This window comes from Nestor notabilis, unplaced genomic scaffold, assembly GCF_000696875.1.
Source record: "Nestor notabilis isolate BGI_N333 unplaced genomic scaffold, ASM69687v1 scaffold1463, whole genome shotgun sequence".
NCBI lineage: Eukaryota > Metazoa > Chordata > Aves > Psittaciformes > Psittacidae > Nestor > Nestor notabilis.
The window spans coordinates 21,825-36,937 of record NW_009923072.1 but is presented as its reverse complement, the minus strand read 5'-3'; the positions used below and the strand labels follow the sequence as shown (position 1 = coordinate 36,937).

At 45.8% G+C, this 15,113-nt stretch overlaps 1 protein-coding gene across 1 annotated transcript in view; it reads right to left on the bottom strand.

Annotated features, from left to right (window-relative positions):
- HYDIN (HYDIN, axonemal central pair apparatus protein) overlaps window positions 1–15,113 on the bottom strand; it is a gene marked incomplete at its 3' end in the record, with an annotated part of 98,009 nt that overhangs the window by 62,327 nt on the left and 20,569 nt on the right. The window contains exons 10-16 of the mRNA XM_010011927.1: window positions 13,060–13,178; window positions 10,848–11,071; window positions 9,597–9,664; window positions 7,429–7,664; window positions 6,230–6,330; window positions 4,810–4,957; window positions 4,199–4,333 (exon numbers count right to left, since the gene is read on the bottom strand). Coding sequence (XP_010010229.1) covers window positions 4,199–4,333; window positions 4,810–4,957; window positions 6,230–6,330; window positions 7,429–7,664; window positions 9,597–9,664; window positions 10,848–11,071; window positions 13,060–13,178 — 1,031 coding nt within the window. The remainder of the gene's footprint in view (window positions 1–4,198; window positions 4,334–4,809; window positions 4,958–6,229; window positions 6,331–7,428; window positions 7,665–9,596; window positions 9,665–10,847; window positions 11,072–13,059; window positions 13,179–15,113) is intronic.

The following is a 15,113-nucleotide window of genomic DNA, read 5'->3' as shown; positions in this document are numbered from 1 at the left end:
ACCCCATTTCCCATCCATGCTTTTTCACACCTCCATGCTGTTAGCTCTCCTTCCTCTACCTTGTGCCTGCTCCTGCTCCTTTTCTTGCCCAGTCTGGCCCCAAACCACACTCCCTGACTGCTGCTGCTGCACAGCCACGCTGCACAGGAACTTCTTTAGTGTTCTCAAACATATAGCTGTGAAAACAGCACAAGTCAGAAGCAAAGCTGGCTCTTCAGAGTACAGATCATGTAAGTTAGTTACCTCTGATTTGTGCTTATGTGCATTCCTGATATTACATGAAAACCAGGTATTAATTATTAATTGCATTGTTCAAGCAGTATTTTTTTCTACTGACAGTCTGAGACCCAAAAGTTTCTTCTTGCAGAACTGGTGCAGACTTTTGGAAGAGGAATGTGGATCCCTTTCCTAAACCACCTTCTCACAGCACTAAAACCAATGAGAATTTATCCAGTCTTGCTGGTTTCACCAGTTCCAAACACAACAACTCTTAAACAGGATCTCAACACATCTGACAAGATGCTGTTGATTCACTAGAGGCATGGGGTATGATTTAACCACGAAAGAAGCCAGCTTCCATGATGTAAAACTTCCAGTGATGTCTGACTCAAGGAAATGGCCTTGACGGCTGTCAGAATCACTACTCCAACTGAACCAGAAGGAGCAGCTTCCAGAAATACTCTTCTCTTGACAGGACACTAACATGTGCAAGTAAGGACCAAAAATCATGTAAAAAGGCTGGTACCTCAACTATAAGGAACTGAAACCATGCATGATGATGAACCATTCACACCTCCGGGAGAAGGGCAGCACAGCGAGCTGCAGGAGGGGTGGTGCTGCCTAAAGCTCCTGGGAAGGAGGAGCCAGAGGGAGGAGCTGTGCCTTGCCAGCCAGCTTCACTTCCAGCTGACAGCAGAGGAGAAGCAGCAAGGGCAGAGGAGAAGCAGCAAGGGCAGGGCAGAAGCCTTTGGAGATGAGCAGAATAACATCTGGAAGATGCCCAGGCTAGCTGCCTTCAAGTAGAGTGTGTACTAACACAATATATCCTCACCAAGAAAAAGGCATATTAAAAACCCCAAACCTTCATCTACAGTCTTCTTAAAAGGGACAAGGAAAATTCTGCTGAAGAACATCACAGCAATGTGACACACAAGGAAACAGAGTAAGGAGATGGCAACTTTGCCAATCATGATATTGCCACATGTACACTCCCCCAAGCTCCAGCAGCACTGCTGGCTTTGGTGATCGGTATGTAATGCCACTTTGGATCATTTAGGAATGAAGAGCATCTGCCCCTGGCAGACAGCTGTGGTTTGAGTTACCACTTATTCTGGTAGCAGCCGGCTGCCAAATCCCCTGCCTGTGGCACGCGAGACTGCTTTGCCACCAGTAAAACTAGGGTTGGGTTTTACCAGCTCCTTAATGCAGGAGATGACAAAGAGCAAATAGAATCTGGCACGCAGTCACCTGCAAACAAAATACAAGGCAACAGACCCAAGGTGAGATTCTACACAGCCCAGATGAAAGATCTGTATCACATTTCACTTACAACAGTGTAAAGACTTGGTATCAGTGCTAGACAGCATAATTCCAGATAAGAGCAAGTGAGTCCAGAGGAGGCCACAAAGATGCTCTGAGGGCTGGAACACCTTTCTTATGAAGACAGGCTGAGAGAACTACGGTTGTTCAGCCTGGAGAGGAGATGGGTCTGGGGAGACCTGCCAATACCTAAAGGGGCCAACAAGGAAGCTGGAGAGGGGCTTTGTATAAGGACATGTAATGATAGGACAAGGGGGAATGGATTTAAACTGATAGAGGGTAGATTTAGATATGACCTTCCCTGTGAGGGTGGTGAGGCGCTGGCATGGTGTCATGGGTTGCCCAGAGAAGCTGTTGCTGCCTCATCCCTGGCAGTGTTCAAGGCCAGGTTGGACAGGGCTTGGAGCAACCTGGTCCAATGGAAGGTGTCCATGCCTGTGGCAGGGGGGTTGGAAATGAGTGAGCTTTAAGGTCTTTTCCAACCTAAACCCTTCTAGGATTTTATAATATTTTGTTTTATTGGAATACATGGCAGCCATTCCCCTGAGGTCAGATTTGCATCAGATAATCCATATGGGTAGGACCAGTCACCAGCATAGGATGTAGAACAAGATGGGCAGCTGTTCTGCTAGGCCAGAGAGCTTTGGATGACCCAGCTACTAGCACGCAAGCTATGAGGCAAACCTAACAGAAAATGCAGACTTTCTAGCTTGACACCTAGAAACTCCCATCCGTGCAGGCAACATACCCAGCGAGGTTTCTAGCAGCAGCAACCAAGCACAAGCATGGTCACTGAACATCGACTGCACAGGCACACAGAGTCACTCAGTCCTACACTAGTCATTTCTTTAGGGACAGCTAAAATTCCTCAGCTGGAATGCTCACCCTTCAGGCACGTTCACCTCTAAAAAAAACCCAACAAAACCCCCCCCCGTAAACTTAAAACCTATAAATTGTTAGCCAAAGGGTAAAAGCTTTGTAAGAAGCTCTCTACTGTCTCTCTACTCTGCTCTCATCCTCTCTACTCCGCTCTCGTGAGACCCCGCTTGGAGAATTGTGTGCAGTTCTGGTGTCCTCGACGTAAGTACATAGTCCAGAGGAGGCCACGAGGATGATCAGGGCTGGAGCACCTCCCGTATGGAGACAGGCTGAGAAAGTTGGGGCTGTTCAGTCTGGAGAAGAGAAGTTGAGTACACACCTCAGGGCATCCTTCCAGTATCTGAAGGGGGCTACAAGGATGCTGGAGAGGGACTCTTCATCAGGGACTATAGCGATAGGACAAGGGGTGATGGGTTTAAACTTCAACAGGGGAAGTTCAGGTTAGATATAAGGAAAAAGTTCTTTACTGTAAGGCTGGTGAGGCACTGGAACAGGCTGCCCAGAGAAGTGGTGAATGCTCCACCCCTGGCGGTGTGAAGACCAGGTTGGACAGAGCCTTGGGTAACATGGTCTAGTGTGAGGTGTCCTTGCCCATGGCCAGGGGTTGGAACTAGATGTTCTTAAGGTCCCTTCCAACCCTAACTATTCTATGATTCTATGAAATCCGTAGTTAAAAAGCAAGCTCACAGTTAAAAACCTGGTTATTCTAGTGGGGAGAAACCCTCCTCTTCAAGGGAAATATGTCTTATAGTTATGAGCAACTGTTGTCAAACTTCAGACCTTCCTGCGTGGCTTTCCTGTTGCCTGATTTACACGCACATCCACAAGAGCCTGGGTGGAGATGTTCAGTGGCACCCAGGGGATTTAGCAGCATCATTTCCATTCATTTTAATAAAAGTTTAAATCCCTGCAACTACTTTCAAAATGTCAGCCTTCTGTTCTGTTACAGAAAGCTTAATGTTCCTAGGAATCCTCTGACATCCTCTTCTGCGCTCACAGAGATGACAAGGTATTTTAAAACAGCTGCTTCAAAAGTTAAAATAATTTTAAATTGACGTTTAACTGAATTTGTTCTCAGTTCCAGCTAGATGGAACCAGGACACTACATACACTCTTGCCTACATTTTGTTGTCATTGCTGTTGTTGCATATGTCTGAATGCAAACAACATCTTTCAGGAGGCTTCAGCCCACAAGTGCTTTGCCTATCCCTTTCCACACTTCATGGTAAAACAAAGACTCTGTACTCCAGATGCAAGTGGTGTGGAGACTCACATGTCTTTTGCTGGGGCTTTTTGCAAAGAGATATGATGGATGGATAGTTCTCAGATACGATGGACCTGACTTTCAGGAAAGCTTAAATCCATCTTTGGACAGAACATCACTTTGGCACGGTTTCTAACCCAAAGCTTGCTGTAGTAGGGTTTAGGGGTGTCCCTATGTGCTCCTGAACAAAAGTTCTAACGAAGCAGCAATTGCTGTTCAGCTATAACACAGCAGAGTATAAAACCCAAGGATTGTTCTGGGTTTCAAACTGGGCTTGTTATCCCCTCTCACATATTCATAATTAAATGCTGTGTCAGACACTCAGATTACCACCTAAAAGGATATCATCCTTCCTCTTCTCTAGGCATTAGTTGCTGCTTATGCCATGAATCCCTTCTTTCCTTGTCCACACCAGTCACATGTTACAAATTCTTGTTTTCCCTGGAAGAATCCTTGCACACTTTATGCTCCACCAAGATAAGCTGCACAAAGGCACATGTCTTCCCTAGCACTCACCAGTGGGTAACCTTTACTCCCAAACACCGCAACATGAGCAACAGTGTCCTGCTGTCCTGTCACCTGGGCTTCCAGTGTGAATGGGACCTCCACCGAGCTGTGAGGCTGGATAATTCCACACGGCATGGAGCTGGAGTACCATACAGCAGCCATACCCTTGTGTTCCTATAAGGAACAGAATCAAATACAAGTTCAGAGTGACCTTTGAGGAATCTTTTCAACTCTTTAACACCTACCACAACGGCAAGTCACACACACACATTTCTAAAATCCCTAGGAGAAGGCAGAAAGGCACAACACAAGATGCAAGACTTGTATGGGCTCAGCATCCTCAGGGGGTCCAAAAGCTGCTGCATCCACAAACACCCACTGCTGTGCTGGCAGTCTCCTTGCAGCAGCTTTTCACAACCCTCCAAGTTCTCCTGCATGAAAACACCCCGAAAACTAGAATATGAACTGCTTCCTAAAGAGTTTAAACTGCTTTCTGAAGTTTATATTGTGGTTGGGTCCTGTTCTCATCAAACCTTTAGGTCTGACTATAAATCAGCAAGGTCTTAACAACCCTTTTTTCCTAATAAACACTTGATAACATTTGAGGGCAGGAGGTGGATGTAATTCCAAACCTGAGGAAGAACCCTATAGCATCCTGGAAGGTCACTGTCATTCACAAGGGTCAGCATCTGCTGATATGGGAATTTCAGAAAGCACCGTCCAAACGTCATGATGGGATCAAGCACTCGCAGCGGAGGAACTACACATCTGGACAGAGATGACAAAGAGGCAATTAGACACTGAGAGAATGTAGAATTTGTTTACTCCATGAAAAGCACAAAATAGAGCGTAACACAACTGCCACTGCCAAACAAACAGACATTTAATCCCCCTACAGCCATAAATCAACTTTAACTTCTTTTTACCCAACAACCTTTTGTAAAGGAGGGGCAGACCCTGGGACTCAGCATCGCAAAGGCTGCTAAGCGCCCAGGCAGAGCACGGTGCCTGGCCCCAGGTAGGCTTTGCCCCTCCTTTGCACCAGGAGCTTGCAAGGATCCTCCCAACAGTCCCAGCAAGGTGTGAGCTCCGAGGGAGCCTTCTCACCGAGAAGCAGCTCCCACCAGGGCTCAAGGAACACCACACTCTAGTGTCTCAGTGAAAACAATCCCCTCCTCTCCCGCACCACTGTTACCCTGCCTGAAAACCCAACAATTTGCCCCAGTGACAGAAGCCATGGGTCATCACCTGTCTTACACATTGGGTGATCACCCTCTCCCAGTCCCTACAGATACCTTGCTCCTTCACCCCATGGGTCCACACACTGTCTGTTCCCGTTTGCACTTGTTTTACAGAAGTGCAGCCCAGGCACTGACTGGCTGACTCTGGCTGGGAGAGGGAACAGCACCAGTGAACTGCGTCCCTCTTGTAATTAAACTGACACCCACTGCAGCACAACAGGCTTGAATCTGGCTGCAGCAAGAACAAGTTTCAGCTTAAGTCCGAGAAAATTAATGCTCAAAAGAACCAGACAGAAGCAGAGAAACCTGAGCTCACCTTTCACACCAAGGACTGTTTTCCCTTTCCTAAGATTTTGCCTTCACTTTTCCCTCACCAGTTGTGCCGTAAGCCCCTGTCCCATTTGCACGTGCCTTCATTAACTGAACCAGACACCAGCTTTCAGCAGGCTGCTCGCTGTGGCCCAAACCAATGTTGTATTTTTCTTGCAATCCAGCACAAGTCTACCATGTGCAGGATGAAGGAGGGGTGGCTCTTTGGAAATGGTACACTTCAAGAACCAAAAAACCAGGCTAATAATATAATCACTATTCCCTTCAGAGAAAGGCTCAGTGCTGTACCTGCCTTCTGAGCACATGGGCTTCTTTCAGTGCACTACTGTTCTCCTGTCTAGCTGGGCAGAAGTAGCTCATTAAGCAATGCTGCTCATTTGGAGCTGGAGCCAGCAAGCCATGTGCAAGGCAGTCTGCTGGAGTCAGATGCATGAGGAAAGATGATCAGCTGCAAGGAAAACACTGGTACCTGGCTGTGAGGAGCAGCGCCAACACCTCCTTGCCAACACCATCCACATCTACCACCAGTGCCAGCCTGTATCTCTTCAGAGTGTTGGAACACAGGGTGACCTGGTGGAAGCAGAGCATCAAATACTTCATCACTCCCAAAAGCCATAGGCCATGTGTGGTGTCCTCCAGTTCTCATTCTGGATTTCTTAGATATTAGGAAGATTAGATATCAGGAAGAAGTTCTTCCCTGTGAGGGTGGTGAGACATTGGCACAGGCTGCCCAGAGAAGCTGTGGCTGCCCCATCCCTGGCAGTGTTCAAGGCCAGGTTGGACACAGGGGCTTTGAGTAACCTGCTCTAGCGGAAGGTGTCCCTGCCCATGGTGGGGGGGGGAGGGATGGTGGTAATAGATGATCTTCCAACCCTTCCAGTCTAACAAGGTCCATTCCAACCCAAACCAGTCTATGATTCTATGATTTTGCCTTAATTCTTCTGCTGGTCCATGTGTAGAGCACAGTCTCTGCAAGTAACAAAAGTCTTCTGACAATATCTGAATAGTTAAATAAACCTTGCAGTTATCAGGGCATATGTAAGTTAAATTAAAGCACAATTAGAATAAGGCTCTACTCATCACTGTATTAAAATTAAGGGGACAATTTTTAATTTCAGTTACAATAGCATAAATCCAGAGGGAATGTATGGACTTTTAATAGAATGAGTTGAACTTTACAGTGGGAAGCTGAGGGCAAAATGTGGCCCTCAGATGCTGTGCAGCTCATGGCTGCCAGAGCTTTCTCAGTCCCCACTGGAGATCACTGCAGTGAATACAACTCATTCTGCTCAACAGGAGACAAGGAACAAGACTGGGAAGAAAAGCCAACTGCATTATACAATGATACCTCTCTTTTTAACAGCTGCCTTCTGTCCTCATCCTTCCTCTGCCCATTTTAAATCAAAGAAACCACTCCAAGCAGCTCTCAAAACCACATGAATGGCTTCTCTACTTGACCATATGGTACAAGATCTTCAGATTACGATTTTGGAAACAAGATGGTGCTCCTTCAGAGAAGTCACAGAGCAACCCAGCAAACAGAAGCCTAACACTAGCACAGGTATCTTTCTCACATTATGCTCAAAGCCAGCAGTGCTGAAGCCTGCTCACACATCAGTGAAGCTTCAGCTCACCTCTAAAGCACTTACAGCTGGACTTGCCCCATACCTGGATATCCAGGTGTCCATGGGCACAGATGGTCCCTCTGCAGGGCCTGATGGTAAATTCGGTTGGCTTGACATGACCTTGGGCTCCCTTTCTCCAGGACAGACAAGTGTTCTCCGACACCTGATCAAAACTGGTCACACTGGGCTCTCCCAAGCCGTCCCCAGGAATGTGAAGGTTGAAGGTCATGGGCACCAAGGACGTGTTAGTAAGGCGACATGATAAGGTGCGAGGAAAACCTAGGAAAATGACACAAGTATGAATTTATGCACCAATGACCCATAGATTCCTGGTGTGAATATCCTGTTACAACAAAACTGTGTTTGGAGTTCAGCTATTTTCAATCTGAATTACAGCTAATTGAGAAGCTCAGTGAGTAATTAATCATCAAGTAAGCTCCCTTTTATGCCGATCACAGAGGCTGCTTCCTTGGAAATGCCCACTCTTAGCAATGCTGAGCATCAGAAGTTTCTAACTGTGAGGAGTTCTCTCCCCTGGTCCCAAAACAGCATTATTTATTTCTCACCCATGAGTGTGAATTTAGACAGACCATTTACTCTGAAAATTCAATCCATAAAATTCCCTGTTAACTCCGCAAACACTCCCAGTTTTCAAAAGATAAAAGCAGCACATTGTAATTGAGGAAAAGTGACAATAAAAGAAAGGAAGGATGCAAAGCACTCGAAAGCAGTTTCTCTAGCCAGCATTCTTAAGGCTTGTCCTGTTTTGGGGCAACCAGACAGAGCATGTGACAACTTCACTGGAGGCTAACCTAATGCTTGCTTAGAAATTAGCAGGAACCATTTCCCACCTTACCTAAGAAGCGAGGACATCACATCATGCTGCAGACGGGCTTTGATTACTGCCCTCAAAGGTTTACATCACTTTAGCTTTGATACTTGCTTTCCATAATGGAAAACCAGCGATACAACCACACCTGGTGGGGTGTTCTGCAGAGACAGGACCACAACCTGCTTGGGAGTAGAAATCTGACTTGGCTGGCGAGCTCTGCAAGGAGGAGATGTGTCCCACAGCCTGCATACCAAGTGTTATCTGAATACAGATGGGGAGGCAAACCAGCTGCAGGGGCAGCACATAGCTCCTTCACACCCATCACCAGTGACCATTGCCTACCTTCAGCAACTGGGAGGCAGGAGGTGCATGAAAAGGAAACACAGACTCCACAGTCCTGAATGAGACCCAAGTCACCAGATGCAGACAAGAGCCAGCAGCAGTTGCAAAAAATACAGTAGCTGTCTTCAGCTAAGAAGGCCTTATTAATGAAATCAGATTAAGTAGGATGACTCTCCTATTACATGACCACATTTCTGCCTGGTGCATTTCTTCTGTTTTAGTTATTCAAAAGGAAACAAAGAAGTGACAAAGTAGTGATGTAGGGCTGTTGCTCAGGAAAGTTAATGAGTTTTCTTTAGAAGCCCATAGACTTCTAAAAAGCATGAAAACACAGAGGCATCCTGGGCACAGAATGATAATGGCCCTTTAATCAGTCCACAATTGTTTTCATGTTTAAACTTCAGACCATCTCAGTAAAAAGCCCTTTGTGAGACTGAGATGGAGTACCAGAATCTGAATTTCAATGGAGATGCTCTGAGTGTGCAGCCACTGACCCTGTCATCAGAGCTGGGCTTTTGGTGGGAACGAGAAGGAGCCAAGTTTCTGAGGACATCAGTGCCTGATGCAGAGCTGTTGTTTGGGCATATTACCTGGGAGGAGATAATAAAGTGCCCTCACAGTGCTAATTAACTTCTCACACTAAAGGTCAGATGGGTAAATGGTGCCCTTGTCTTACAACAGGAACATTTACCTAGAGCAGCTACAGGCTAGTAGATGGCTTAAACTCCCTTCTTCTGTGGTCCCATCCCCAGGACCCTTCTGGGACAAGGACCTTCACAGTCATTCTGCTGCCAGGGACTGGGAGTCTGGGGCTGAACTGACTGTGAGGGACACCAGAAAACACTGACTTTCTATTTCCTTGGTTTTATTTGATCTCACGATGGCAAAATACTGCCTAGGGAACCAGCAGCCCTGGCTTTAACATCCTAAAGGCTGCTATGGAGGAACACAAGTGACAGATGTTCCTATGCTGAAGTGCTCCATTTTGGTAATGGACAAACCTCTCAACCTATGGTCCAAGCCCAGGGCACACTCACCAAAGGAGACATCACCAAAGCAGAGGAAAGGTACATCAAAATGAAATGTTGGTCCAATGACACAGCCCCTGTGAGGACAAAGACAGGCAGAGGAGCTATTGGCTTGGTTAAAGAGAACTGCAAAGCCTTCAGCTTTCGTTACTGCTCTGATGGGTAAAAGCTGGTCTCAGAAGCACAGTGCACATTTATCTTGTGTCCATGCATAAATCAAATCAAAATTGGTTGGCAAGCCTAAATACACTGTACCTTGAGTGTTTTCCCCTGGTGGCTTGTTGGATACACTGTCTCTGCTAAATCTCTCTGCTTTTGAAATAGCCCCAAAGGCAGACAGGAATACACAAGCATCATGCTAAATATTTGCTACTTGTTCAAAGGTTCTCTAATTGTCAGAGTCCTTTTGCTCTAAGTACCCAACAATATTTCTCCTGCTGCAATCAAGAGAACTAATTTCTTCCAAACCCTGGACCTCCCAAACCGGGTTACAAGAATAACCTGCTACCCGATAGGATCTGCTATTGCTGTCACAGATCTCTGGCCCCTGTATTATGTCTTCATCATCATTCCATTCCAGAAGAGTTTCAGAGTTGGGTATTTGCTTATCCTGTATCTCTGAGCTATATCCTAATGCTGATCACACTCTAACAAATACCACTTCATTCTTATCTGGATATTCCTACTTAATTATGTTAGAAGCTTCCTCAAAAAGAGGATGCAGCGTTTGGCTGAAATGGCAGCAATCAGCATAAAAATTAACTAAAGCAACATCTGCCTCATGTAAAATGTCATCTGTATTTCCACCATCTAGACTTGTCATTTCAGTTCTTATCTGGTGAGACCACACCTGCAGACACTGGTCCAGGTTGCTCAGAGTGGTGGTAGATGCCCCATCCCTAGCGGTGTTCAAGGTCATGTTGGATGAGGCTCTGAGCAACTTGATCTAGTTGAAATTGCCCCTGCTTATTGCAGAGGTGCTGGACTAGGTGACTTTCCAACCCAAACTATTCTATGATTCCCCCTTGCAAACAATTACATTTCATTTGCTGCTGCAGTTGCAAGGAGGCAAGGTCAAGCTGAAGTCAAGGTTAAAAAGTGTTGGCTCTTAGTGTGGGGATGCCAGGATCAGAGCCAAGACTTAAGACCTTAGCATATCCTTTTTTTTTTCTCTGCTCCATCATAAAATGAGGTAGGTGGGAGATGATCACCCAGAGATAGTTATAAATGTGACCACCAAGCTCTTATAACCCTCCTCACCTGATAGTCAAGACCACAGGCTCAGGGGATCTGTCCATGTTGAACATGAATTCTTCCGTGAACTGCCCCAGGATGGTGGGTCTGAAGGAGATCCGGATGACTTGGTACCCGCCCAGCAAAATGATGCCCTCCTGCGGGGTAAAAGTGAAGCAGGATCCCAGAGCTGTAGCTGGAGGGACCAAGCTGAAGGGTGCATCGATGGCTCCTTTGTTAAGCAGGATTGCCTGCAGCACCAAGAAAGCAAAATGGAAATACGTGAGGAGAAGGCTGATTGTTTTTCTAATTAAACAATTTGTTTTCCAATTAAACAATTAACATCTGTAGAAGGCAGAAGATGCTGTGTGCTGCTGCTTGACAGAAGCCAAAGAAAATACAATACATCATGTTCTGCCTTTGGGTTTTTTCATGCAAAGCAGTGATAAGTTCACATAAACAGATTCACTGTAGTTTATTCCACTGACACAGAGCAGTCCACTTCTGACTTGCAGTGCAAAGGACCTGTTCAGCATCACCAAGTTGATCTAGACCCGTCTCTAAGAGCCATAAAGGGCAGTTGCATCATTACTACTGAATCATCACATGACTGCTTCTGCTCCAGATGAGTTGATCCTGCCATGGGTAGAATACATTCAGCATCCACTGCAGCCACCAAGTTTACTGCATGCAGAAGAAACCTCAGGAAACCCTATAAACAACTTCAGAGATACTCCCCTACTCTGCTGTGGTATATAATTTAGGTTTATTTTATTTTATTCTTTTTATTTTGATCTGATAGTTTCTCAGTCCTTGCTCAAGCAGACATGTCAAGAGAGGGCAAGAGTGAGGTGCATAGCAACTCCACCGATTTATGAATTCACTGTTATTCAGAAGAAAAAGCAAACTTGGAACCAAGCCAAGTTGGGAAATCAACTGCCTCAAACAAATGACACAATTCCACAGCATTTGTTGAGATTCACTTGCTGAGAAACACCTGCATCTTTCTGTCGAGTACCAGCATGAGCATACTGCCTCTCACCAACAAACATACCCAAAGCAAAGCTGTTCTAATTGCTGCAGGGTGAAATCCTGCCATTTCCCTGCACCTACCTATTTTCTTTGCATTTCTTTTCCCTAATTTTTGTCCTTGCAAAACTTGTCAGAAAAATTGAGTCAGAAGCAGAGAGATGTCCGTTACTTTTTTTTGTGAATATTCACATATTCAAACTCTGCAACGGTAACTTGAAAACTACTCTCTCATGTGTTTTACACCTTAATTACAAATTGCACTTAGGGATCCTATGCCAGGATGAAGTTTACCTCTGGTCTCACTGCTTAGTACAGCTCTAACAGTATCATCGACTTACTCACATTGTCTCAAGTAAGGAAAATAATAAATTGATGTAGAGAGAATCAATAAAGTATCAGCATTAAAAATGCACACGGAGCACAGTATTTTGGTAAGAAAACACCATATTGTGTCCTTCCCTGCCACAGTCAAGCTTTTAGAAAGTATCTGGCATGATGCATTGCCTTATCCTCTATCTCCTTCAGTTGCTCTGCCATTTGTTTTTGCAGAAGACTTGATGCTGTTGGGGAGGGGGGAAGGCAAACATGTAGAAGGTTCCTTTGCTTCATTTCCATAAATTCTCTGCTCTTTATAGAGCCAGCAATGCACCAAGTCTGAAGTGTGGCAAGAGACTGGTCAGAAAGGGAAAGCACTCCCAACTTCTTTGCAAGGGACAGCTCTAAGCTGGACAGCTTTCCTTCGATTCCCAGGAATCAGTGGGATGCACTTAACTGAAAACCGTTTGCAACGGACTCAAGTTCAAACACAGTAAATCTGTTCCAGCAGCTTTTTAATAGCCAGAGTACAAAGGTGCATCTAGGGCTGAAACAGAAACCTCTAAATACTTACCTTTTTGACCCAGTGTTGCTTTCATGTATCAGGTTTGGTTGGGTGGTTAGTTGTTTTTCTGCATTAAACCTCCCAGCTGATCTCAAAGGGAGGTTGCCAAAAAGCAGGGATCAGGGCTTCATGAACAACATATGTACCTTTCAGACCTCATCAAAAGTATCCAGACTCCGTGATACCCCCCAGATTTGACTATTAAGTCAAATATTCCCTGCTCACAACTGCCAAAGTTGCCAGAAATCCTGTTAGGTCCACAAGGCTCACTGCTGCCCCAGGAGCCATCACCATCCACCCCAAGCCCTGCAAACCCCTACTGCTCACCTCATAGCTGAGAGCTGAGCCAACAAAAACCTGCCCGATGTCCAGCAGGTCAAAGTTGAAGTGGAGCTGGGGCCCGATGCCTTCCCCGCTGATGCACAGGGGCAGCCTGGTCTCACGGCCTGGGGAGAGAGAGCCCTTTCAGTACAATTCCCTCTGTTAGCCTCAATTTTCCAGGTTGCCTCAGTGCTAGGCCAGCTCAAGATGCTGAAGGATGCCTTGCGGCTGGTTTCTCGTTTCTAACCAATCCCTTGGGCTGGTTTGTAATTTAGTGATTGGTTTGCACCCTGAAAAAGTGATGCTGAGTTTAAAACAAGATCTCTGAATCTCTTTCCATGGCTTCCATGAGCTTTGACATCCGTTCAGTGAAGGCACAAAGCTCAGGAAACAGAACAGAAGGTAAGAACCTGCTGTCTATACTGATGCAATCAGAGACAACAGCACAGGCCTCGAGACACATGAGCCCAAGCAAGGTGAAGCTCCCTGCTAACAGTGACACGCACATCTGAGAGCAGGCAGAACATTTCAGCCAGTGCCTGTGCCTAATACACAGCTCTGTATCAGGATGCTCCAGGGTTCATGTCCTGCAGCAGTGCCTAAATAAGACAGGGCTTTAGGATCCCCAGAGAGGAGAAGCACTCACCTATCCCATCAAGACACCAAGAGCTCATCTTTGTAAAGACACCTTACTTGAAGCATGCTGAGCAGTTTTGGAAAACCAGCTTTCTCACTCCTGAGATCAGATAAGCCATAAATATACTGCTAAAATGCATATCCCTTGTTGAAAGGCAATCGAGACTGCAAGGCTTAGAGCTAAACTCTAAGATGCTAATTTTCTTCTTTCAGTCTGCTAAGATGACATAGTGCAGGACATTTCAGTCAGAAGGCTGTGCTGAACCATTGGGGCAGCGTGAAGTGCCTGAATCCTAGGCTCAAATTTTGGCTTGGATCTCCCTGTCATCCCATTCTACTCTGCATGGAAAGCAAGTAGCACAAGGAGGAGAAGAAAGCCCCCAAGTTGTACATAACCTTCACTGTAGCTTTTCTGCAAAGACACACTCTATCCTTCAAGCTCCTTTTGTGCAGTACTCGCCATTAGCTGAAGATCACTGATTGAAAGTTGATTATTTTTTTTTAGATCTGCTGCACAGTTATTCCAGAATGTTCCAAATGAGTAACTAAAGTCTCTTACTGCATAGAGCAGCCTGCATGTGACAATACGGTGAATAGATGACAACTTGAAAACAACTCCCCTAGAACAGCCTTTGCAATGATTGCTGACTTCAATCTTGCAATCCTGGGGTGAGGATGTTTGATAATGTTCAAAGCCAGGAAGGAAAAACTGAGAGCTTTTGTGCATTGCAGCTATTTTTAAGTGGATCCAACCTAAGCCCACCTGAAAGCAGAGATGATCCTATGCTTCACAGCTCGGGCATTAATTGTAGGGCTGTGTATTTGTTTCACAGGCACTGCAAAATGGGCAGTGTTGGGTGCTCACTGTCAAAACATTTCTCTATCTTGCATCATGTGTGGCTTAATTTTCATTAAAAACTCTAGGTCTAAACCACCAAAGGTTTAGGAAATGGCAAAGATTTCTAAGTGACAAGCTTTTGCCCATGATCATGCTGATCGAAAAATCAGTGGCAATGTTTCCCCATTCTGCAGTAAGTCCTCAACCTCTCCAGAAGGTCCATGGAAAACCATCCTTTCTTCTACTCCTACACTGATCCTGGAACTTTAGGAAGTCACAGAAATTTTGCTCTTCCTCCTTCCAGGTGAACCTCAGAGAGTGCTTTTCCCAAAGGAGGAGGAGCAGACCAAAATACATGCAGCATTCAGGACAGCTGAGAGGAAAAACAACCAAACCAACAAAACAAGTGTCTTTGCTGGAAGCTGGGGCTTTCAGGACCATCCAGCCCTTGCCTAAGGCCTGGGTATAGCTGGGCTGTGCTGCTCCCACTGTAAAACGTTCTAGACCACACAGACCAAGGGAATGGAGTGACTACAGCCTCCTTGTCCTCAATCCCAAAGCCACACCTGGCACTGCGGATTGAGAA